This window comes from Lipophrys pholis, assembly GCF_963383615.2.
Source record: "Lipophrys pholis genome assembly, chromosome: 11".
In the NCBI taxonomy this organism is placed as follows: Eukaryota; Metazoa; Chordata; class Actinopteri; order Blenniiformes; family Blenniidae; genus Lipophrys; species Lipophrys pholis.
In genome coordinates, this window is record NC_137631.1 from 30,417,735 (window position 1) to 30,440,964 (window position 23,230).

The 23,230-nt window shown below is 43.2% G+C and overlaps 1 protein-coding gene across 3 annotated transcripts in view; it reads right to left on the reverse strand.

Annotated features, from left to right (window-relative positions):
* The window catches only part of ctcf (CCCTC-binding factor (zinc finger protein)), a 29,492-nt gene extending 10,145 nt beyond the window's left edge, over positions 1–19,347 (reverse strand). For all 3 annotated transcript variants that reach the window (XM_080476066.1, XM_080476065.1, XM_080476064.1), the window contains exons 1-15: positions 19,178–19,347; positions 16,342–16,489; positions 16,122–16,261; positions 15,937–16,056; positions 8,739–8,918; positions 7,952–8,164; positions 7,709–7,871; positions 4,568–4,738; positions 4,357–4,490; positions 4,136–4,256; positions 3,732–3,881; positions 3,494–3,654; positions 2,098–2,280; positions 1,722–1,854; positions 509–751 (exon numbers count right to left, since the gene is read on the reverse strand). In XM_080476066.1, coding sequence (XP_080332192.1) covers positions 509–751; positions 1,722–1,854; positions 2,098–2,280; positions 3,494–3,654; positions 3,732–3,881; positions 4,136–4,256; positions 4,357–4,490; positions 4,568–4,738; positions 7,709–7,871; positions 7,952–8,164; positions 8,739–8,918; positions 15,937–16,056; positions 16,122–16,261; positions 16,342–16,477 — 2,248 coding nt within the window. In that variant the 5' untranslated portion in view covers positions 16,478–16,489; positions 19,178–19,347. The remainder of the gene's footprint in view (positions 1–508; positions 752–1,721; positions 1,855–2,097; positions 2,281–3,493; positions 3,655–3,731; positions 3,882–4,135; positions 4,257–4,356; positions 4,491–4,567; positions 4,739–7,708; positions 7,872–7,951; positions 8,165–8,738; positions 8,919–15,936; positions 16,057–16,121; positions 16,262–16,341; positions 16,490–19,177) is intronic.
* Between the last annotated feature and the right edge of the window lie 3,883 nt (positions 19,348–23,230).

A 23,230-nucleotide genomic window follows, 5' to 3' on the forward strand; every position in this document is an offset into this window, starting at 1 on the left:
CTCGGGGTGTTTGGTCGTCTGGAGCGAGCTTCAGCTTTAAATTTCAAACTTTAATTCTCCAGTTTTTTCATCACAAAAGAAGCTTTCAGCTGGAATTTGATCCATTTCTTGTATGAAGCCTTATTCTCTGTAACTCTCTAGACGATTCATCTTTCTCTTAATCCTGACGCGCCACCATTTTTTCTCTCTTGCCCCTTCCACTTTTAAAATATACACTTAAATTTTGTGGTTTTGTGACATAAATGAATTAACTGCAGTCTCACCTAATTTTAAGATATTAAAAACATTATGTCCTTTAAGTCAGGGTTGTCAAACACAATTCATTAATTGCAGTTCATGAGCCACATCTTGAGTGGAAAATAGTGCCATAATAACATTTGATTTAAACTTTGTTGTAGAGCAGAGTGGACGTGATGGAATGTCTGTATTTTTGGGATGGGATCAGCAGAGGGCACAGTGATGTTGACCGAGCTTTCAGAGTTTCTGGGGTGTGACATGTTGCTCTTACCAGCAGTGCTGGTCTTGGCAGTCACTGCCGGCGGTTTGCTGGCCACTGGAGGTTTGGGGGCGTTCTTCGGGGGTCGGCCTCGTTTTCTCTTGACGGGCGGCTCATCGGGGGCCGGGATCGGGATGGCAGCAGGAGCCTGCTCCAGCTCCATGCTCTCCGGCTCGTCATCTTCCTGTAGCAGCGAGGCCTCTTCCTCGCCATCACCCTCGTCCTCTTCCTCGTCCTGCTCCACCTGATCATCCTCTGGAAGATGAAGAAGGGAAAACTTGACCATCTCTGATGTTACTGCAGTGCGAGCATCAACAGCCAACCAATCAAAATGCAACCAGAAATGACACAACCAAACATGAACAGCACCTTTCCAGGAGGTCCCTGGGTAAATATCGGGGGGAACTGCTGATTGAATTTGTGATTTACAACACTGAAATCGTTTGATTTAGAGATTCACCGACATTGATACCTGTATCAGATATCAGGTCCGATTACTGCACGGAGTACTTATACTCCCCGATACAACCCGGTGAGTACTAAGTGATATCAGGCGTCAGCAGCAGCGGTCCTCTGCCTAATGTAGACGCAGTAATATGCGTATGGAGTACAGATTAGGGTTAATAGCTTTGAATAAGTAAAGTAAAACCTCTGATGTAGGGATGCTGTAAAATCCAAGAGCAAGTGTCATCTAAAGACAGGTGTCCCCTCTTCATTGGGACACGTCATGACGGCCAACTGTATGACCGGAATGAACCAAACAGCAAACATGTTATGGAAAAAACACTTTGCTTTAATTATGTTCTATTGTACTTATATTGCCTTGACTAGCTCAGTTGGTAGAGCATGAGACTCTCAGTCTCAAGGTAGAGGGTTCGTGTCCCACGCCAAGCGCCACCTTCCTGTGGGCTCTCCACCTGCATGAAGGTTCTTCATAGGTGCAATGTGATCTGGGTGACAGTGCTCAGACTGACACCCCCGCGACACGGAAACGGATAAGAGGGAGAAGATGGATGGATGTACTTATATTGGTACTCTGCATCGGCAAGTAGCTAAAAGTCAGTACTCGTACTCGAAGTCCATGAATCACATTTCATTTTGTGCTCCGCCCAGAAAAAAACTTTTGAATCCTGATGTGGATCACCAGCAAACACTTAGCTGACCCAGTGTCGTCGACCTCAGGGAGGGAGGGAGGGAGGGAAACATGGCAGAGCACAGCACTCACCGCTGTCATCGTCGTCTCTTCTGCTCCTCATCTTCTTCTTCCTGCCTCTCTTGCCCTTTTTGGCAGGTGAAGCTCCGTTCTCAGCCTCTTCCACCTCGCCGCTGCAGTTCTCAGCGTGGCGGGCCATCGTGTTCTGAAAACAACTGTGTGTTAGCAAGCTGCACAGTAGATTCACACATTAGTCGTTTGTGTTTACTTTCTAACAGGTCAAATGCACCTGGTGCCACAAAACGGTCACTATGAGAACCAAAAAGCCACCTGAGCTCGCTGATGGTGTGTGTGTGTGTGTGTGTGTGTGTGTGTGTGTGTGTGTGTGTGTGTGTGTGTGTGTGTGTGTGTGTGTGTGTGTGTGTGTGCGTGTGTGCGTGTGTGTTACCCTGCGAGTGAAAGTCTTGCTGCACTTGGGGCAGACGAATGCAGTGGGAACAAAGTTGGGGTCGTGGTAGCGCTTGAAGTGCATGTCGAGGAGCTGCTTCTGTCTGAAGGTCTTCTCACACTGGCTGCAGGCATACGGCTTCTCGCCGGTGTGGGTCCGACGGTGCATCACCATGTGACGCTCCTGCATTAGGAAACACAGCACATCAACACAAACACAAACGCACAGGCACACCTTAGCTTAAAAAAAAGAAGATAAAAATCACACACATTTTTATTGAGTCCATAAGCATCAAAAGAATGAACTTCTTTGCCGCCGCAGAGAAAATGTTTTATATGTTCTGCTGTTTGAACCATCAAGACAAGCACAAGTTGACCTGGGTGGTTTGTATTTAAGAGCCATTTAAGGCGGAGTTGACGTTTCAAATGGAAACTCCTCGTTTTCAGTTCAGAAAAGTTTCATGTTTACACAGCAACGTTTTGAAATTGATGTAGTTTTAATGTTGGGCCTGCTGCTTGTATTTGTAGTGAAACCTCAAACACACATGCAGCAGAGAGACACTATAAACATTAACAATGAGAGAACAAAGACATTACAGTGGATGGACGACCACACATGACTGGCATTACGGTGACTGTCAACTATAGTGTTTCAGAAAAGTCGTTTTCCCTCGTTTCCATGGAGACAGGGCATTTTCAAACAGTTCCACCTTGAGAGGCATTTTCTTTTTTTCTTTTTCTTTTGCCCTTGTCCTGTTCGGCAGCTTGGGCCAACAATATGATGTGATTGAGAGCCTTCGGAGTCAGAACAGTTTTTGGTCTTGCAACAGGGAGACCATTTTCAAAGAGTTGCGTTTCCAGTGGATCCGAGCCCCATTATGGCGGCTGTGGCTTGGTTGGTAGAGCGTTCGTCTCATAACCAGAATGTTGCAGATTTACTTCCCAACCTCCAACAAGTCGAAGTGATTAACGGGGTAAAGTGTTTTGGGGACTGTGGTGGAATAGCACCATATAAGTGAAATCCAGTTAACATTGTCGCCTAAACAGATGAATGTTTAGCTTTACCATTGAAATGGCCCGAGACTGTTTTGTCATATGACAATGTAACTTTGGAGTAGTTATAAATAACTTTGCTTTGAATTTCAGATGTGGTTTATAAATACGCTAGCCCACACTAGCCTCAGTTTAATTTAGATTTTCCTTGAAATTGTTGTGAAAAGGTGAGGCCTTCTTTTATTCGGAGCCTGATGAGATGTGATCTGTGCACACCAGACTGAGGTGGTAACCAGGAAATATAAGATCTTTCAGGTTATTGCACATTACTTTACGATGGAATGTTGCCTCTAATGAAAACAATACATTGTTGTCAGAACGAAATAAAGTAAATGAAAACTGACCTGGCGGCAGCAGTAGTCGCACATGTCGCACTTGAACCTCTTCTCGTTCTTGTGGGACTTCTGATGCTGGATCAGAGCATAGCGCTCGTGGAAAACGGCGTCACAGTAACGACACTTCTTGCCGGTCTCGATGAACGAGTGTTGCTTGCGGAGATGAACTCCTGCAGGATATGGGACAGGTTAGAGGGAGGACACATCAGAGGAGAAGAGCGGAAGGAAGCCGGCGTGCTGGATGTACCCAGGTCACTCTTGCGTGCGATGACGGTGTCGCAGTGCGGGCAGTGGAATTTAGCCACGTTCTCCGTGTGTTTCTGGAGGATGTGCATCTTCATGGTTCCACTCTGAGTGAAGCGGGCATGGCAGATGTAGCATTCGTAAGGTTTCTCTCCTGAAAAGACAAGCAGGAATTATTGGTCAAATCTACCATTCATTTACACATATGAAACCTGTTGACATGTCACAGATAAAAAGTAGGAACAGCTATGACGAGATGAATTTGAAGGGTGTGTGTGTGTGTGTGTGTGTGTGTGTGTGTGTGTGTGTGTGTGTGTGTGTGTGTGTGTGTGTGTGTGTGTGTGTGTGTGTGTGTGTGTGTGTGTGTGTGTGTGTGTGTGTGTGTGTGTGTGTGTGTGTGTGTCTCACCTGAGTGTGTCCTCATGTGTCTCTTCAGCTTGTACGTGTCTCTGCTGGCGTAGCTGCACAGGCTACACTGGAACGGCCGCTCACCGGTGTGAGAGCGGATGTGACGTTTTAGTTTGCTCACCTAAACCATAATCACACACAAAAATATAAATAACAAGGTGGATGGGCTTCATTAACGTCCACAGGAGGTCTGGGAACAGGAGAGGACACAATGGTCTCACCTCCACACTGGCGTAGTCGCACATGGAGCATTTGAAGGGCTTCTCATGTGTGTGTTTGTAGCGACGGTGACGGACCAGCTCTCCGCTCGTTACAAAGGCCATGTCGCAGTCTGTGCACTTGTGTGGACGAGTTCCTGCGAACAGTTGCAAAAAGCTGTAACGTGCTGTGACCGCGTCGCCTTGCCGCTTGGACACGCGGAGCAGCGCCTACCTGTGTGTGTGTTGAGGTGGTTTCTGAGTAAAGTGACCGTCCTGAAGGCCCGCCCACACAGGTGACACTTGTGAGGCCGCTCGTCGGTGTGGCTCTTCATGTGGCGGTCCAGGTTGGAGCGTCGGGGGCACGTGTAGCTGCACAGTTCACACTGAAACGTCTTCTTCACCCCTGCAACGAGAACGCGTCAAACTAATCAATAAACACACACTTACACTGCAATTTCAACTTTTCACCTGGAGGCTGAATCTGACAAATTAATCAGGATTAACATTAAGACGGAAGAGGATATTTCTAAGGCCCCATTTACAAGTGAAAACGCAAAACTTTTTTTACATTTAACATTTATCCATTTACTGGATAAAAAATATAATGACTCAAGTCACGACACCTTGTTAATAATGAAAAAACCCTGAAACTACTATAAAATTGCAACAAACATCTAATAAAGAAAAATAGCTAAAATTACAACAATTTTAATAGCAAATACCACTAGAAACTTTTAAAAAGGAAAATGACTCAAATAGCTAAAACTGATAAAATTGCAACAAATAGTTAAAAAGTGAAAGAGCTGAAATGGCTATAATAGCTAAAAATGCAGAAAAATATCTAGACTTCATAAATGCAACAGCAGATCCAGTTTTTGTAGGAATAGTGAAACAATTTGACTTTGTGAGCTGTTTTGTCATCATTTTAAAGTTTTTTGTGGCTTCAGACAGACGTTATGGGGAGAGTAGCAGAAATAGATGAGAAAATTCTGGAGAAATTTTTTATTGTGCCTGCCTCCTGCCGCCGACTGACGCCCCCTACTGTCTGCTATAGGGTTGGTCCTGTAACCCTAACCCTAGGGTGGGGTGAAAACTCAGCAAATTAACTCGTGATCCGTGACCCTAGCGCCCCCATTAGGCCACCCACCAAATATCAGCTCAAATGAACACACTTTGTTAGCATGCTAATTAGCATGCTAGGCGAATTCCTGCGATCTACCTGAAAATCACACAGGTCCCAGGGGCCTCTGACCTGGAATCTGGTATTATTTCACATGCTAACATAACCAGCCTAGCAGGACCCAGCTAATTAGCTAGTGATCCGTGACCCTAGAGCCCAAATTAGGCCACCAACCGAATATCAGCTCAATTGAGCACTTTGTTAGAATGCTAATTAGCATGCTAGGCTAATACCTGTTATCTACCTGAAAATCACATTAAAAAGCATTAAAAACCATGCTATCTAGGACACTGTTTTGTGTGTGTGTGTGTGTGTGTGTGTGTGTGTGTGTGTGTGTGTGTGTGTGTGTGTGTGTGTGTGTGCACTGGCTGGGAAACCATAACATCACATGTCCACTTTATCAAAGGAGTAGTCTGTTACCAAGCAGATTAGGTGCAGCAGTGTCTGTTGCCATGGAGACGGAGCTCCTGACAGTGGCTCAGCACTTGTCACTGAGTAGCAGAGGCTGGCTCACCAAATGTGATGCGCACCTTCCGAACAACTGATCATACTTCGAGAACCGTGTCACTTGGTAGAAAAATTATTTCACTGTCAGCGTCAGAAGAAGTTGAATGAGTGATAGTGAGCGTCTCATGTTTTAAAAACGTTCCGTCTCCCCGTGTGGAGTTGCAACAAATGTCTCCCCAAAATACATTACAGTGGATGGGAGGTAATCGCGCACTTGCTGCCAATTAAGTCCTTTTTAGAGAGAACCGTATATTTCCCAGACAAAAGGGACCCCTTGTTAGACGCACAAGGCCTGTGGCTACGTTTTGATGTATAATATGATGACAAAGAGGAAGAAATGTGGCCTTGTCGGAGAAAGAGAAACATTTTTTGGGGGAAAATCGACAGCTTCTGCCACTCTAACGAACATCTCCCCACTCTAGCGTTTCCAATACACACCCATGTTAAACTCCAAAAATGTCTGAAAACTTTATGAAACTTGAAGGCTCACAGATTAAAATTGGGCATACATGTGAAAAATATGTTATCACTTCTGAATAGAGGACCAGAGCGGCAACGTTTAAAAATTTGAATCAAGTCTCGAGCTGAAAATATGGTGATGTAATCTGGCGACGAAAAGTTTGCTTTTAATGGGAAATTTTTCACATATTTACATGGCAACGGTGATAGAAGTCACTGAAATGCAACTTTTTGAAAACGTCCTGACTCCGTCTTTGCGGGAAACACAACTTTTCTGAAACACGGTGGTGTCACGACTCCCAGTCTATATCCTCCTGGGACTTGGCAGTTTTATTTTGACAGTCACTGTCATAGCAATCTAACTTGGTCTGTCAACTAGAATGTCCGTGTTCTCTCATTGTTTATGTTTAGAGCTCATAGTTCTCTGCTGCATGTGTGTGTGATTTCACTGCTAAACAAACCAATAGCACCGACTAGTGGCCCAACATGAAAACTACATCGGCTTCAGTGTTTCTGCTGTTTCCGTGGAAATGGGACCGTTTGAAACTTTGTGGTGAGAATGCTACACTTTTCTGAAATAAAAACACAGAAAAGATGGGATTTCACTTGAAACGTCATGTGAAACGGAGTCTTATTAGATTGAAAACACAACTTATTGAGAATCTGACTGTAATTAATGAAACACAGAAATTGTGTTTGTTCCTAAACCTTTGACAAGGTATTTTTAACATGATCTCTAAAATATATTGCCCACATGCATGTGCAGAAGAACTATTTTCTGCAGCCGTGGTGTGCAAGCGCAATAGCAGAAAAGATGCATGTTCCTGTTTTCACAAAGACAGTGTTTTAAAAAAGTTCCACCTGGGGAGCCTCTCTCAAAAAGTTGAGTTTTCACATTCTCCAAGCTCCGTAACTCCACACCCAAAACAGATTGAAAGTTTTGCGTTTTTACTTGAAAATGTGGTTGTGTTAACAGGTTCAAAATGTCTCTTTTGTTCAGGTTCATGAACTAATTTTGAGACTTCGCCCATAGTTGTGATTTATTTCCTGGCCCAGGTGGAATAATTGATCCAGATAAACAAACCAACTGGTGAAAACAGAAACATTTACCCGCAAGTATTCTGTGTAATTTGGAATAAAAACTTGGATATGAAAGATAAATGGTGGCGATATTTGATGTTCGTCGGCCTGTGAAGAGTTCAACGCGGTCGTTGTGCACCATCTTACCTTTTTTCTTGATCTTGGTGGGTTTGGGTGGTTTCATGTTGCCGACCACCTTCTCGGCGTTGACCTCAGACAGAAGCCCCTCCTGCTGCTCCTCCTCAAAGTCGTACACACTCACGTCCATGTCCTTGTCTCCTTCGGCGTAACGCAGACGGCTCTTTTTGCCCTTAAACAACATGAGTTGAGTGAGCAATCCACCTGGAACCCATCGGCACACTGCGAGAGCGACTCCACCAGCAGCCTCACCTTTTTGGCTTTCTTGATGATTCCGGACGGGGGCTGGTAGTCGGGGTCTTTAGACCAGCTGGAGTCGTCATTGGGGGGCTGCATGGGCTCCTCCTCTCCTCCCACCAGCTGGTTTCCCACCTCGTCGTCTTCCTCCTCCTCCTGGTGGGCTCCCATTTCATCTTCCTCCTGCTCCACTGTTTCCACCTCTCCGTTAGCTCCCACCTTCACCACCTGAACATCAAATCAGACACCGTTTATCCACCTCGTCTTCAAAACTGAGCACTTCCTTCTTCAGAGCTTTACCAAATATACTTTCCATTGAGTTGAAATTTTGTTATTTTTTTGGGAACAGATAATACAGTTTGTATGGGAATTATTCAGGGTTTACTGAAAGCAGTAAGAAGTGTAAAAACATATACATAATTTAGCTAGAGCAAACTGTTTATTTTCTCAAATGTTCAAAGAAGACATCAAAGCATTGCTGATGAAATCTCATCGAATTCTCACGTTTTCTCCAAACCATTTGCTGATTCTGGATTGGAAAGTAAGAGGTATTCCAATCAGGATTTTGGTTTTATAGGGTTAAATTGTAAAACAATATATTAAAAAAGGGGGTAAAACCATTAGAAAACTATGAGAATGTCTAAAAGTGTCAAAATGGCTAAAACTCCACTAAGAAGGATAAACTGCTGGCATTAATGGTAAATGATTACAGATTTAACTTACAGGTCTATGTCGACTCAACACTCTAACCAAAAATAAAAGTAGATTTTGTATTTCCTCCATACAGAGCATGTGTTGGCACCTGGAAGCCCTCGGGCAGCGGCAGTGTGTGGCAGATGACAGGGTCGCCGTCCTTCGGCATTGCTGTGGTGTCGACATAAGTGCCTTGCTGCAAAGCCTCCACGGTGGTGGCAGAAACAGGAACCTGGACCAGCTGGAGCTCCCCGAGGCCTAATGCCGCCTGTTCCTCCATATTCACCACCTGTGGACAGAGAACAGCCACACATTATGGAGGGACCCCCGGTAACCGCGTTACTACCGCCCTATAGGTGAATAATTCCCTGTAATGTCAATATGGTTCAATAATTAATTTGTAATTTTTCATTGTAGTCAGTTTATATTACAAGGTGTCAAACATAAGGCCGTGGGCTAAACCAGGGCAGCACGAGGCTCCAACCCGGCCAACCCACCAAGAAAATTATAAATATTTCAAAGAAAATATAGATTTTTCAATTTCTTAAAAGGAGTGGACACAACAGAGTTCTTGCCAGTGGATTTCAGTGTAACGGTCCGTTATCCTGAAATACGTGTCAGTAACAACAAACGTGTCAATAACAACAAAATCAGGTGCGGCATCACAGTGCACTTCCAGGCGAAATCGACTGGTCAGATGTTTCTTGTTTACTTCCGCATCATGCCACAAGTCCGTGACAGGGCTGAGCGAGGCGTCTATTTGCAGACTGCCGTGTGCTGTGCACACACGTTCCAGCTTGCTAATATAATCATGTTTACCTTCTTCTTCACTGTATTTTACAGCGATTGGCAACCATTAAATGGAGCATTACCGCAGATGAGGAATGAGATCAGAGGTTTTGGACAGTGGACAAAACTATTAATTGTAAATTGGTGAACTCCTTCCTTTCTCAATCCAGCTTCCAGAACTGTCCTTTCTTCATAATACCTTGGACAATTTAATAAAACATGTACAGTACCACTGTCTCTTCGGTATGGCATTGTTCACATAGCCCTGTCTCATGTTCCCCTATTAAATGTAGTGTACTGTTTAAATTTGTGTGCTCCAACATAATTCTATTACAGGCTGTTTGTTCTTTCCTAGAACTGGTGATTGTACAGTGTTCATTAGTTTTAATAAAAACCTTGCCCGAATTTATACATTCATAATATAACGCCTCAACACGTGCTGAAAACGCTGCCAACAGGTCAACTTTTCATTTCCTTCATTTTAAGCTCCAGCAAGTACAAATTTATACATGATACTTTTACTGTCCACAAAGGTATTTCTGGCCAAATAACATGGACTAAACCTTATTTGACTGATGCCCAGATTTTGCACATACTCAGCACTGTAACTTCAGAATGTGATAACACGTCCCTCTCCACCCAACAAGGTTGAAGCACAGCTCTTGTAGGATGTTGCTCATCATGACCTTTAAGGTTCGCCCAATAGTTGGCTAGAAGCTGCTTCCTTCTCTGATCAAGAGGCATTTCTCTGGACTAAACCAACAGCCTGCAATAGGGGTAAATCTAACATCTCCAGAACACAACCTTAATGGCTGTGCTTCAACTCGCTCAAGTCTCATCAATTGAGTTTTTGAGGCAGAGACAAAAACAACACACCCATAATCCAACACTGAACGAATCATCGCCACATAAATGACCTTCAGAGAATCTGACCAGCTCCCCACCTGACCCCACTGAGGCATCTCATAATGTTGATCACTTTCTGGCACTTGGTTACAATTCTACTTATATGATCTCCCCAGATAAGCTTAGTGTCAAACAGTACCCCCCAAAAACGTAAACACATTGACCTTTTCCAAGATTCTTCCATATAGCTGAAGGGACACCTCCAGGCCCTCCTATTTTCAGTGAATGCCATAATATTTGTCTTTTCAATAGAAAACTTGAATCCCCAGCCATAGGCCCACAGCTCTACGGCAGTAATGGCTTCCTGTATTCTGTTTTTAACGTGCCCCAGATCTCTTCCTCTCTTCCACAATGCTCCATCATCTGCAAAGAGGGACCTTCCCATATCTGGACGGACATTGGAAAAAACATTGTGACAAGGAGAACACGAAAGGACTGATCCTTTCCTTGCAGCGTGTCATTTTCAACCTCCAAACACCTGCATAACACACTTCCTCTTTTAACTTGAATAGACCGACCAACCATCGAACTTCTAACCCATCTGAACATTCTTCCCCCTACCCCCATCTGTCTCAGCTTTATTAAAAGCCCCTCCCTCCACATCATGTCATAAGCCTTTTCTACGTCACAAAACACTGCCAGTACGACCTCTCTATTTTTCGGAGCTTTCTCAATTTCATTTTCTAAGCACACTACCAAGTCCATGGTTCCTCTCCCTTTTCTAAAACCACTTTGATATCTTGATATAATTCCTTTCTTTTGGGCAAAATACCTCAAGCACTCAGTAACCATTCTTTCCGTAGCTTTACAGATATTTGATGTAGTGCTATAGGTCTATAGTTCCCAGGTTTAGACAGATCTTTACCTGGTTTCCTTATTGGCACTATCACAGCCTCTTTCCATACTCTAGGGCAGAGGTATTCGATTAAAAGTCACAGAGGTCCAGGTATTACAAATTCCTCCAAGTAAAAGGTCCGAACCGAGGTCCAGCTTGTGTCATATAGCCTTCCCATATGTCCACATTTTCATATGGTTTAAATAATGTTTATTGTCAGTTTTCAATGCAGGAAAGGTTTAACAGAGTGCATAGCTAGCCCTTTACCATAAATAAAAGTTGTCCCAGGCAAAAAAATTAAAGGCCTTTATTTCAGATTAAAGAAAATGGGAAACTCAGAATAAAATAAATTAAAAAGTGCTAACAGAGCCAAATAACCCATCTTTCTCTTAAATTAAAGAGCGCTGAGCCTAAAAAAAAATTACGGGCTACTTTTCAAGTAAAAAAATTTTTTTTTACATCTTCAGAAAACAATAAATAAAAAGGCTCTTTAAGAAAAAAATGCAAACACACCATTGAACGCCACATTTTCTCTTTTAATTATTCTGTTTAACTTAATAAAAGAAATGGGAACGTGACTGCCCTGCCAGTAATTTAAATCTTGGTTGGAATGGAGTCAGTGCCATTCTCATGCAGATATGTAGGTGTTCATTCGTGAGCCTAGAACGGTGCTTGTTTTTAAAAATGTTCATCGTGGAAAAAGCTGACTCACAGCTGTATGTCGATCCAAACATAGCCAAGGTGTGCAGTGCTCCTTTGGTCAGACCAGGGAACACACTCTCACACACATTCGGGAGCCACAAAGTAGCAGGGTCAGTTGCCTCAAAATTCTCTCTTAATGCGGCATTTGCTTGCAGATCAATGAGCTCAAGCTGTAGAGATCCTGCATGTGTCCATTTGAATGTCTGTGTCACATCGTTTGAGAATCCTCTGACTTCTCTGATGAGGAAAGGACTGTGGATGAGCAGGAGGAGCTGCTGCCCAAGGCTGAAGCTGTTGAACCTTTTACTGAAGTTTCCAATCAGCTTGTTTATGAAGTCAAAATAGAGAGAAACATCTCTCTCACCCTGAATCTCTTCCTGCAGTTTTGGGAAGTGTTCGCACTCTCCTTCAAGATCTTCTTTGAAAATGTCCAACTTCCTCTGGAAAGAGCGAACAGCGGTCATCAAATCAGCAACTGGACTGTTCTGGCCCTGCAGCTTTAAATTGAGCTCATTAAGATGTGATGTACTGTCAACCAAAAAGGAAACCATATCCATCTTGTACTCATCGTTCCAGAAAAAGAAAGTGAAAACTCTGTTGCTCTCTGACTCTTGACCTGCTTTACGAAAGCTGCTATTTCTTTTCGAACAGACCAGAAACATCCCAGCATTGCCTTCACTCAGCCACCTCACATTGCTGTGCAGCAGCAGGTCATTGGCATTTGCCTCAACATCTTCCAGGAATTCTCTCAGGAGGCGATGCTGAAGGGATGAAGATGCCCTAAGGAAGTTGAGTTTCATCACTGTGTTCTGATAGAGCTGCACACAGAACAGTGGATGAGACAGTGGGAAGCAATACGATCTGGATTGTCCTCTTTCATCCGGGGCACAGCCTCCCTCTCTTTTCCCACCATGGCAGGGCACTATCTGTGGTGACAGAGACAACCTGCTTCAGATCCATGCCTCTCTTTCTCAGCATCTCTTTTATTGCTGCATATATGTCCTCCTGTGTTTCAAGTGGTGTTACACCCAGCAGGTCCTCACAGAGCTCCTTATCTTTGTGAAGAAATCTCACATACACCAAAAGCTGGGCATTATCAGTAACATCTGTAGACTCATCAATGGTCAAAGATATGCATGGTGCACTCTGAGCAGCTGCATCAAGCTGCGCCAGCACGTCATCTGCTAATATTTCTACTTTCTGGTTGCTGTTGAGGCTGACGTCGGGATTTGTTAGATTTTTTCACACATCTCGTCTTTTTGTTTTCCCTCAAATAATGTCTCAGCAACAGCTTTTAAGCACTCCTTCACAACTGTCGTGGAACTATCGTGGATTTTGGGGCAACATAAAAAAACTTTTAGTGATGGCACTAAAAGTTTTGTTGCCCCAAAATCCACGATACCTTTAGAGAACATTCGTTTGCACGTAGCTGGGCTGTAAACTTATGTGTGATGAGTTGGATAGACCTGTCATACTGGACTTGCAGTTCGGTTATTTTGCGTGCCCTCAGCTCAGACTTCGAAGGGGTAACTTTGCTCAAAAGAGCTGTGCTTCGTTTCGTAGTGGCGCTTCACGTTGCCACAGTTTCGGAGCATACCAGGCACACTGGTTTTGAACTGCTTGTCGGAAGAATCAACATAAATTTCTCCATCCATTCGTCTTTAAAACTACGGTTTTCCACATCTACCTTCCTTCTTTGGGAGCAAGCCAAGCTGTCATGAATTGTCTCTTCCTCTCTGCTCTGGTGTGCTGGCCGCGCAGGGTAAACAAACGATTTGATTGGCTCAACTGAGTGACGCTATTGTCATATTAACTGGAGAAGCAGCGCCCGGAGTATATAGCAGCGACCGTCGGATAAAATGCTGCATGAAAACAATATATTCTCGGGACTATATCGTCTTTATCGAGATTGGTCACAGGTCCGAACAGAATCATCGTCCGGATTCGGTCCGCCTGCTCTAGGGAGTCTCCCTTCCTCCCACACCTTGTTATAAAGCCCAAAAAGGATTTTCACACCCCTTTCCCTCAAGGGGCTTTACATTGCACAACTTTTTTTTATCTTTTCCAGGCGCTGTGTTCGCTGCCTTGCTACTTGCTCTATTCAGCTCTTCTAAAGAGAAAAGAAAGTTAATGGGGTGCACGTTCATATCATCCACATTATCTAACAATGCTGCATACTGCCTAAAAGTCTGATCTCTACACCTTTTCCTTTCCTCAGATAGATTCCTAGACCCATGCACCTTTCACAAAGGCCCTAACATTTCTGACTTTTCCATATCTGTAATAGCCCGATGTCCAACCTCCTCCAGCACTGGATAGCCCCATTCTGTTATCTCCACCCATTCTCTTTATCATGCCCTAAACATCACTAAGCAGTGTTGTTCTTCCTATTTTATCACAGAAAGACTGCCATCCAACTCACTTTGCTCATTTAATAATCTTCCCTGCGACAGCTTGAGCTAACACTAACCCTTATCACAATTGTGTCCTTTTAAGTCATTTAAATGCTTTATTTCTCTCCTTGACGGCTGTTGTACACTCTTCTGTTCACCAAGGAACTGCTGATTCCTTCATATTTCCCTTACTTTTAGGAATGGCACCTGAAGCAGCCTGACGAATGTTGTCACACAATTTGTGATTTATCTCAGCCACATCCTTGCCCAGGTCATCCTCACCAAAATTCTGCTCACTTATTTCAGTAAATTTATTCCAGTCAACTTTCTCAAGACCCCATCTTCCTCCTCCACAGCCAAGTACTTGCTCCTTCTCAATCTGTATTGATGTTACAATTGGATAATGGTCACTGCCCATGGCAGCTTCTTCAAAAACATCCCAGTTGCATTTATTTGCCAACGTACTGGACACTAAGGTGAGGTCCAAACTGGATAACTGCGAGGTGCGTATGTCAAATCTAGAGCCACGTCCATCATTAGGACACACCAACTCCTTCTCATCTAAAAGAGCCTTCACCATCACCCCATTCGCATCTACTCGTACCCCACCCCAAGAAGTGCGTTAAAATCTCCACACAATATTACTTCACGCCTAACTAATCCTTGCATGTGCAACATCTTATCTAACTCCAAGTTTTGACACGGACCATAGAAATGAATCACAGCCAGTTCCTTATTTCTACACCACACCCCTACCACCAGAAACTCCTGCTCCCCACCTTTCCCTAACACAATGGTGTCCCACTTTTCACAAGTGTCGCACACCCTCCACCATTTCCACTTTCCCTATCTTGCATTCCCTAAAACTTTTGTCAGCAACTGAACCTTCTTGTTATTTGGGAGTATTCAGGGGCCTTTAACCAGTTCCTTTATTTTTCATGATCCATGAACCCTGCTCACGTCAATGAACAGCATAAAATAACTTATTACAGACTGACGGAGTGACAGTGAGTCTGATTTCATTATATGTTCAACTACTATAGTTGCAACGTAATGGGCGACGATTAGCAAGTAATGTTGTGACTTTACTCAACTGACTTGATAGTTTATGATTTATCAATTCAGTGTTTTACCTTTATTGAATGTTTTTATTGCTCATCACCCTCCAAGACAAGGAGGCATAAAAGTGTGGAGTGATGTCAAAGTCCTGATGATTGACATCAAGTTCAAACAGTAGCTTAAATATCTGAAACTGATTATCGTCCTACAGGTTGCCAAATAAGCCTTTGTTTGTGAAAACACCCATAATGCAACAGCTACAAGGTTGTTTTTTTTGACAGTTGACTGTATTTAGCACCTAAAGGTGTTTTTAAAAAATTTATGTTATGATGAGATGGTAGTCATTTCCAGTAGTAATAGTTTGTTTTTGTGACAATATACATACTTTCACCACATGTACTCTGCACCACAACAAAGAAAAACTTTAAGTATAAATGTAAAGGTTATGGGTTTGAAACTGCTGGTTTAATAATTAATCAGCATTCCCGATTAGTCTATAGGCTGATTTATTCCCTCCGTCAGTTTTCCCATCTTGAGAATTCTATTGCCTCAAGGAGATTTATGAGACATTGATCAACACAAATGAACACCTTGAGGATAAAAACAAGTTTTAATAAAAGGACCTGAAGCGTGATGATTTGCGTCTGGTCCACTGTGGTCACAGTAGCTTGGTGAGCGCCGCCTGCTACCCCTCCAACCACGCCCACCGTGGCAGACGACCCTCCAACCGCAGCATCGATCACCTGCACAGGAAAGTCATTTAAACAGTGCCACCAAACATGGCTGCACATCTTCACTGCGAGCTCACCTCCGTCTTCATCTGCAACAGAGTCGGATCCAGTGAGTCCATGACCATCATCTCCACCCCCGCCCCCATACTGACCCCTACCCCAGCTTCTATCAGCTGCTGCTGGGACTGGGAAGCTGCCACCATTGCTTCTCCATGACCTGAAAAGCAACATGAGTGTGTCCATCGATCCAGCATGAATTTGACACTGTGAAATCATTAGATATCCATCGATACCAACCTTGTTCCAGGACAACTCCAGCTTGTCCCTCCACCACTCCTCCAGCCTGGGCGGCCTGCTGCAGGAGGTCGGCCACCATGGCATCCTGGCTGTGGACGGCCTGAATGGCGACCCCCTCTGTTGGCCCACCATCCATGCTGGGTGGGAACTGAAATCAAACAAACATTAAGCTGTGTGTTAGATTCTCACTGATCGGCACCAGAATATACCAGGCGTATCGGTTAACTGAGATTATACCACAGCTCAAAGATCTCCTTCACTTATGAAAGCTTTGGAAAACACTATCACTCCACTGGAACAACATACCAACCACATGAAGCAAACACTGGATATGAACCTGAACCACTAGCTGGCCAGGCGCAAGCTAGTTTGACATGTTGCAGGTCTGAGAAGGTCACACACACACATACACATACACACCCACACACACACCCACACACACACCCACACACACACACCCACACACACACACACCCACACACACACACACACACACTGTAGGGACAATGCTAAATGCTAACCTCTAGAGTCCTGCAGGAAGCAAGAGCCTCCAACTTGAGCAGACTTTAAAGTCTGATAGAGATGCTAAAGACTGCGATTAAAGGCTTCAAATGGATGTGACTACACATGATATGTTTCAAGGACAATGTTCTACATATTGGGACTGTGAACTGTTCAGAAATATGACAGTTTGTTGTTGTTTCTTTTAGCATTTTGACAACTTTATATTTCTTTGGTTTACAGAAAAATCAGCCAAGACTATCTCTGGTGTCTCTGAAGGCCGCCTGTCAGCCAAATTACTAAATACAGGTCTCAGTTCAACATCAAGTATGAACGAAAAGGTTCACATACAGGAAGACACATACAGTTCAAAAACAGCAGTCATTAGACAACATTTTGAACAAGTTTCATTTCAATTCTTTTATGCCCAATATTTGCACAACACAAGTTTGCAATACGACGGACGCAACGGCTTCCCATGCACTGTGCATGTCAAAATATTTGCACTAGATTGTATTAGCAGGTCATATTTCAATGTTACATCAAACTAGGTCAGAAGATCAAAAGTCATACAAGAATGACCAAAAAACACAAAAAGCTGCAGCAATGCTTGTGATCCAAAAATGATGAAAACACTCATTCTAAGTCAGAGTTATTTGTTATTCAAAAGTAAAATCATCATATACTCAACTGCTTGTTTGAAGTAACTCTTAAAATTTTGAATTTGGTAAACAACAAATTTCAAATCTTTTGTGAAAGAAATTCTGCATTACACTCAAACAGATTTCCTGCATGTTATTTACGCGGAACATCCTCCATGCGTGACTGACTCAAATGACCCGTGGAAACTCAGAAAAAAGAAATCAAGTGCATCACTAACGGAGCAGCAAAGAGCAAGAGTCTGGTGAAAGAGAGGAATGAGAGAGAGAGAGAGAGAGAGAGAGAGAGAGAGAGAGAGAGAGAGAGAGAGAGGGAGAGAGAGAGAGAGAGAGAAGGGAAACTGGCTGCTGCTACATCCACAAGCTGTGTTCGATCTTTATTTGGAAAATTATCAAAAAGTATCAAAAGTATCAAAATACATGGTTGTATCAGTATCGATCCAACATGTTGGTGTCGTCACAACCTACTAGAGTATTTTTGGACACATACAGCAATGTTTTGTTTTGGGTTTTTTTAAACTAGTTTTTTTAGTGTTTTTGAAGCCATCCCCTCAATAGAACCATCCAGTTGTATTTCTGTTCTGTATATAGTCTGTTGTCTCGTGCTGTCAATCCATCCATCCATCCAGCAGTGTTTATGGATTTTAGAATTGTAAAGCCCCTTTTGGCACTGACATCCATACATCCAGCAGTATTTTTGATCTGTATAGTCTGTCCCCTCGTGGCATTACCATCCTTCCATCCAGCAGTATTTTTGTAGCTCTCCGAGCAGAGTCGTAGAGGGAGCTCTCTGCCATAATATCTCTGCGGCTAAGAGGCTGTAAGAGGGCTTAGAATAGGAGACAGTCGGGGGACGTGGGCAGCAGCAGCCGGAGATCATAGCAGAGACCCGGTCACAGGGAGAGGAGCTGATGGTGGATCTTCTGGAGGAGGACATGGAGGACTTCGTCAAGTCTTTGAGATCTTCAAGGATTTTTTTTTTTATGTCGCTGATTTTTCCGTACGAGCTTTAGCACATCTCTGCGTGTACTCCTCAACTACACGAGTTAGCGTTCAATAACTGTACACGTTTACCAGTGAAATTTAATTTAAAATATTGTTTGGATGTTTGCTGTGACCACTTTTTTTTTTAATGTTTCAGATATTAGAATAGTCGAAGGTGTAGGCCTCAAGCCTGAGCTAGGCTAACGAGCGAGCTAACGCTAGCCGCTTGATTTGTTCACAATTCGTTCCGTAACAAACTTAGAAATACATTTTAAGTTCATTGTATTTATTTCTAATGTGCTCCCAACTGTTTATTGTTTTGGAGAAGAGGGTTGGCTCGGGGTTTACACATTGATGTGTGACTGCTAACGTTAGCTTGTGGCTAATAACTTCATGGCGCCACTTCCATAAAGACGGAAACAAAGAGAAAATGGACGCCTCGGCCTCAACTCTCCAACACAGCCACTAAACTGTCCCCGCAGCACCGACACCTCCGCGGGCAGTCACCGATACACCCGACCCGCTCCGAGTTTTATTCCAACTCGGGGTATTTAAACGTATTTTGACTGGGTTTTCGATAACGATAGAGGGAGACAAACACTCTCCGACGGAGCTGCCCGGGACCGGAGCCCCATCGTGACACCTAGAGGCCGATTAAAGACCCTGCAAACAGAAAAGTACTGAGCGTTTACCCGTGTGGAGTGTTGCTGCTCCCGCGGAACTCGACCGGCAGCACTCGGTCCGTGCGACAAAGTTGAAGCGGCCGGGAAGAAGTACGGGCTTCTGGGCAGTTTGTTTTAATCCCTCTCCTTTAGCAGAATAGCTTGGACCACAAAATGGCAGTTGGGCGCTCAGTGCGCCTGTGCGGCCGCTGGGGGGTGGTATCGAAGCGGCTGCACCGGCGCTGATTGGCCGGGAGGGGCGCACCGGTCTCCGGCAGCGGGACGGTGATCAGTGCGCCTGCGCGGCTGCTGGAGGATGGCGTCGACGCGACTGCACCAGCACTGATTGGCCGGTAGGGGCGCTCAGATCCACCTGCAGGCGGGAGCGGTGGTTTGGCACGCGGGCCTCCACGCAGCGTCACTATGCCCTGGTTTTGGCGGGTAATATTTATAAACTGGTTGTGATGGGTAATAATGATAATAAAACTTGGTTTTGGCAGGTACTTTAAAAAAAAACTCGAAGAAATAATTAGTTTATCATGCTGAATAACATATTTGCTCTCTTCATACTAACCTTTGTTTAAAGATGATCACCTCCTTAAAACAGTTTACAAAGTGACTTGACAGGAAAGAAGTTCCAACCAAAATTAAAATTAAAATCATGTCATGAGGAATTGAAATCAGGTATTTATGAGATGTCGTCACCTTTACAATTATCTTAGTGTTTTAGTGTTAATCCATTTCACACAAGAGATACAAACAAATACTGAAAAATAAGAAAAAACACACACACACACACACACACACTGTCACTGAGTTTATGAGTCAGGAAGTGTCCCCCAGTAATCTATAAATAAATCTATATTTTATGAAAGTACATATACACAAAATAAATCTATATCCAAGTGTATACACACATATCTTGACATTCATAATAATATATGCACACATATAACACATATATCAAATTCAACATCTGAAAATCCAATGTGAATTTTAAGGAACACTTTGAAGGATGGGTGGATTATCTCCATGGGGGGGGGGGGGGGGGGGGGGCTTTAGTTGTCATCCTGGGCTTTGGGGTAAATAGAAAAAAATATATGGGGTCACCATCTTGCTTTAAACGTTAATGATACAATTTTAAAATCACTTACAAGATCGACAGAGGAGCTCAGATAAGAATCATGTCTGTTAAAACCTGTGACGCAGCCAAGTCAACAACACCACAAGCCAAAGCAGAATAATTCAGTATGAACATGGGCCCATGGCAATAAAGTGTGTATTAATTATGCAGATGAACAAAAGCTTAACATTAATTTCTCAACAGGATAATTGTCCAGTTCAGTCCATCACAGCTGCTCAGTTCTGTGTGCATTTTGACAGAATCTGACCACATTCCAGAAAAAAGAAGGTCATAAATGTCCACCACATTTCCTCCTCATGCAACATGTGGCAGTGGCCTGAGCATCTTGTCCGACGCCCTCAGAAGTTCACATGCAGCTGCTGGTTTGTGCTGTTTTGTTTCCAGCTGATGTCATATGCTGCCCTCAACATCCTAATATAACAGCCACCTTAGTGAGTGAAGCAGTTAGTGACCAGGTCTCACAATCATATAGCCAGATGGATTCAATGGCTGTTAAAACGACCCAGCTTTTGAGTCCTGGAGATAATCGAGAGTGCCGAGTGTTTTTCAGCTTGTTGAGGGCCTCCAGGCTCTCACCTGTCACCTGTCACCAGGACACCTGTCACCTGGACACCTGTCTCTCTCTGGTGTCCTGCTCTCTGCTCTCTGCTCGCCAGTCTTGAGCCCAAGTATTAGAAGCCCTGGACCTGCTTTGGCTGTTCTGGTTATTGTTCACAGCAGTACATACTCTCCTGGACTTGGTACTTGTATTTTGACAGTCACCGTAATGACAATCCAACTTGGTAGTTTTATTTTGACAGTCACCGTAATAAAAATCCAACGTGGTAGTTTTATTTTGACAGTCACCGTAATGACAATCCAACTTGGTAGTTTTATTTTGACAGTCACCATAATAACAATCCAACTTGGTAGTTTTATTTTGACAGTCACCGTAATGACAATCCAACTTGGTAGTTTTATTTTGACAGTCACCGTAATAACAATCCAACTTGGTAGTTTTATTTTGACAGTCACCGTAATGACAATCCAACTTGGTAGTTTTATTTTGACAGTCACCGTAATAACAATCCAACTTGGTAGTTTTATTTTGACAGTCACCGTAATGACAATCCAACTTGGTAGTTTTATTTTGACAGTCACCGTAATGACAATCCAACTTGGTAGTTTTATTTTGACAGTCACCATGATAACAATCCAACTTGGTGGTTTTATTTTGACAGTCACCATAATAACAATCCAACTTGGTGGTTTTATTTTGACAGTCACCATGATAACAATCCAACTTGGTAGTTTTATTTTGACAGTCACCATAGTAACAATCCAACTTGGTTTTATTTTGACAGTCACCATAATAACAATCCAACTTGGTAGTTTTATTTTGACAGTCACCATAATAACAATCTAACTTGGTGGTTTTATTTTGACAGTCACCAAAATAACAATCCAACTTGGTGGTTTTATTTTGACAGTCACCATAATAACAATCCAACTTGGTAGTTTTATTTTGACAGTCACCATAATAACAATCTAACTTGGTGGTTTTATTTTGACAGTCACCATAATAACAATCATACTTGGTGGTTTTATTTTGACAGTCACCATAATAACAATCCAACTTGGTGGTTTTATTTTGACAGTCACCATAATAACAGTCCAACTTGGTGGTCTGTCCACTAGAATATTCGTGTTCTCCTGTTGTTAATGTTTAGAGCTGTGTGTGTGTGTGTGTGTGTGTGTGTGTGTGTGTGTGTGTGTGTGTGTGTGTGTGTGTGTGTGTGTGTGTGTGTGTGTGTGTGTGTGTGTGTGTGCTTTCAGTACTAATAACAACTGCACCCAGAGGAACAACATTGTTTCAGTGTTTATGCAGTTTTTCTGCGGAAACAAACATCATTTTCACAATGTTGGCGTGTAAGCATGAAACTTTTCAGAAACAAAAATGATCACACACACACACACACACACACACACACACAAAAGCACTGAGGGTTTCATGTTAAAATGCTGCATTTATTTTCCTTGTCAGTCCTGCTGTGGATGTCACGCCATCACGCCTTTACAGTCTCAGTTCCACAAAGATCGTCTGAACAGAAGTAAACAAGGTTGGCACTTTGTACAGAGAAGCAGAAACACGGTCCGAGGCACGGGTCGGTAAAATGTCCACTGTTGATGAAGTTTGGTGTCTGGCATGTTAACATGCTCTCATGGTAGAGTGCAGGCAAACACAGACACGTCTTTTGGCTTTCCTTACTTGATCCACTAGTTTTAAACTGTTATCTCTGGTCCTGACTGCAGGATTACTAAACAGCAGTGGTTCTCAAAGTGAGGGGCGGCCCAGAAGTCCTGACAGACACAACAGGAGAGTAAAAATCATTAATAATGAAAAAAAAAACATTTTTCTTCCTCCCCTAAAATCTGCCTCAAAAACAACCTTTATATCAGGTATTTCAAATTCATTTTAGTTCAAGGACAAATAAAGCCCAATCTCATCCTGAGTGGTCCAGACCAGTAAAATAGTGCAATAGTAACTTTTAAATTAAAACGTATAGTATAGGTGAATAAAATATCTATATGAGGGTGTAACATCAGGCCTGTGGGGCAAAACCAGCTGGCTACAGGCTCCAACCCAGCTGTTAAACAGGGTGGTTTACTAGCTGTTAAACAGGGTGGTTTATCAGCTGTTAAACAGGGTGGTTAACTAGCTGTTAAACAGGGTGGTTTACTAGCTGTTAAACAGGGTGGTTTATCAGCTGTTAAACAGGGTGGTTTATCAGCTGTTAAACAGGGTGGTTTACTGGCTGTTAAACAGGGGGGTTTATCAGCTGTTAAACAGGTCAGTTTACTAGCTGTTAAACAGGGTGGTTTACTAGCTGTTAAACAGGGTGGTTTATCAGCTGTTAAACAGGGTGGTTTACTAGCTGTTAAACAGGGTGGTTTACTAG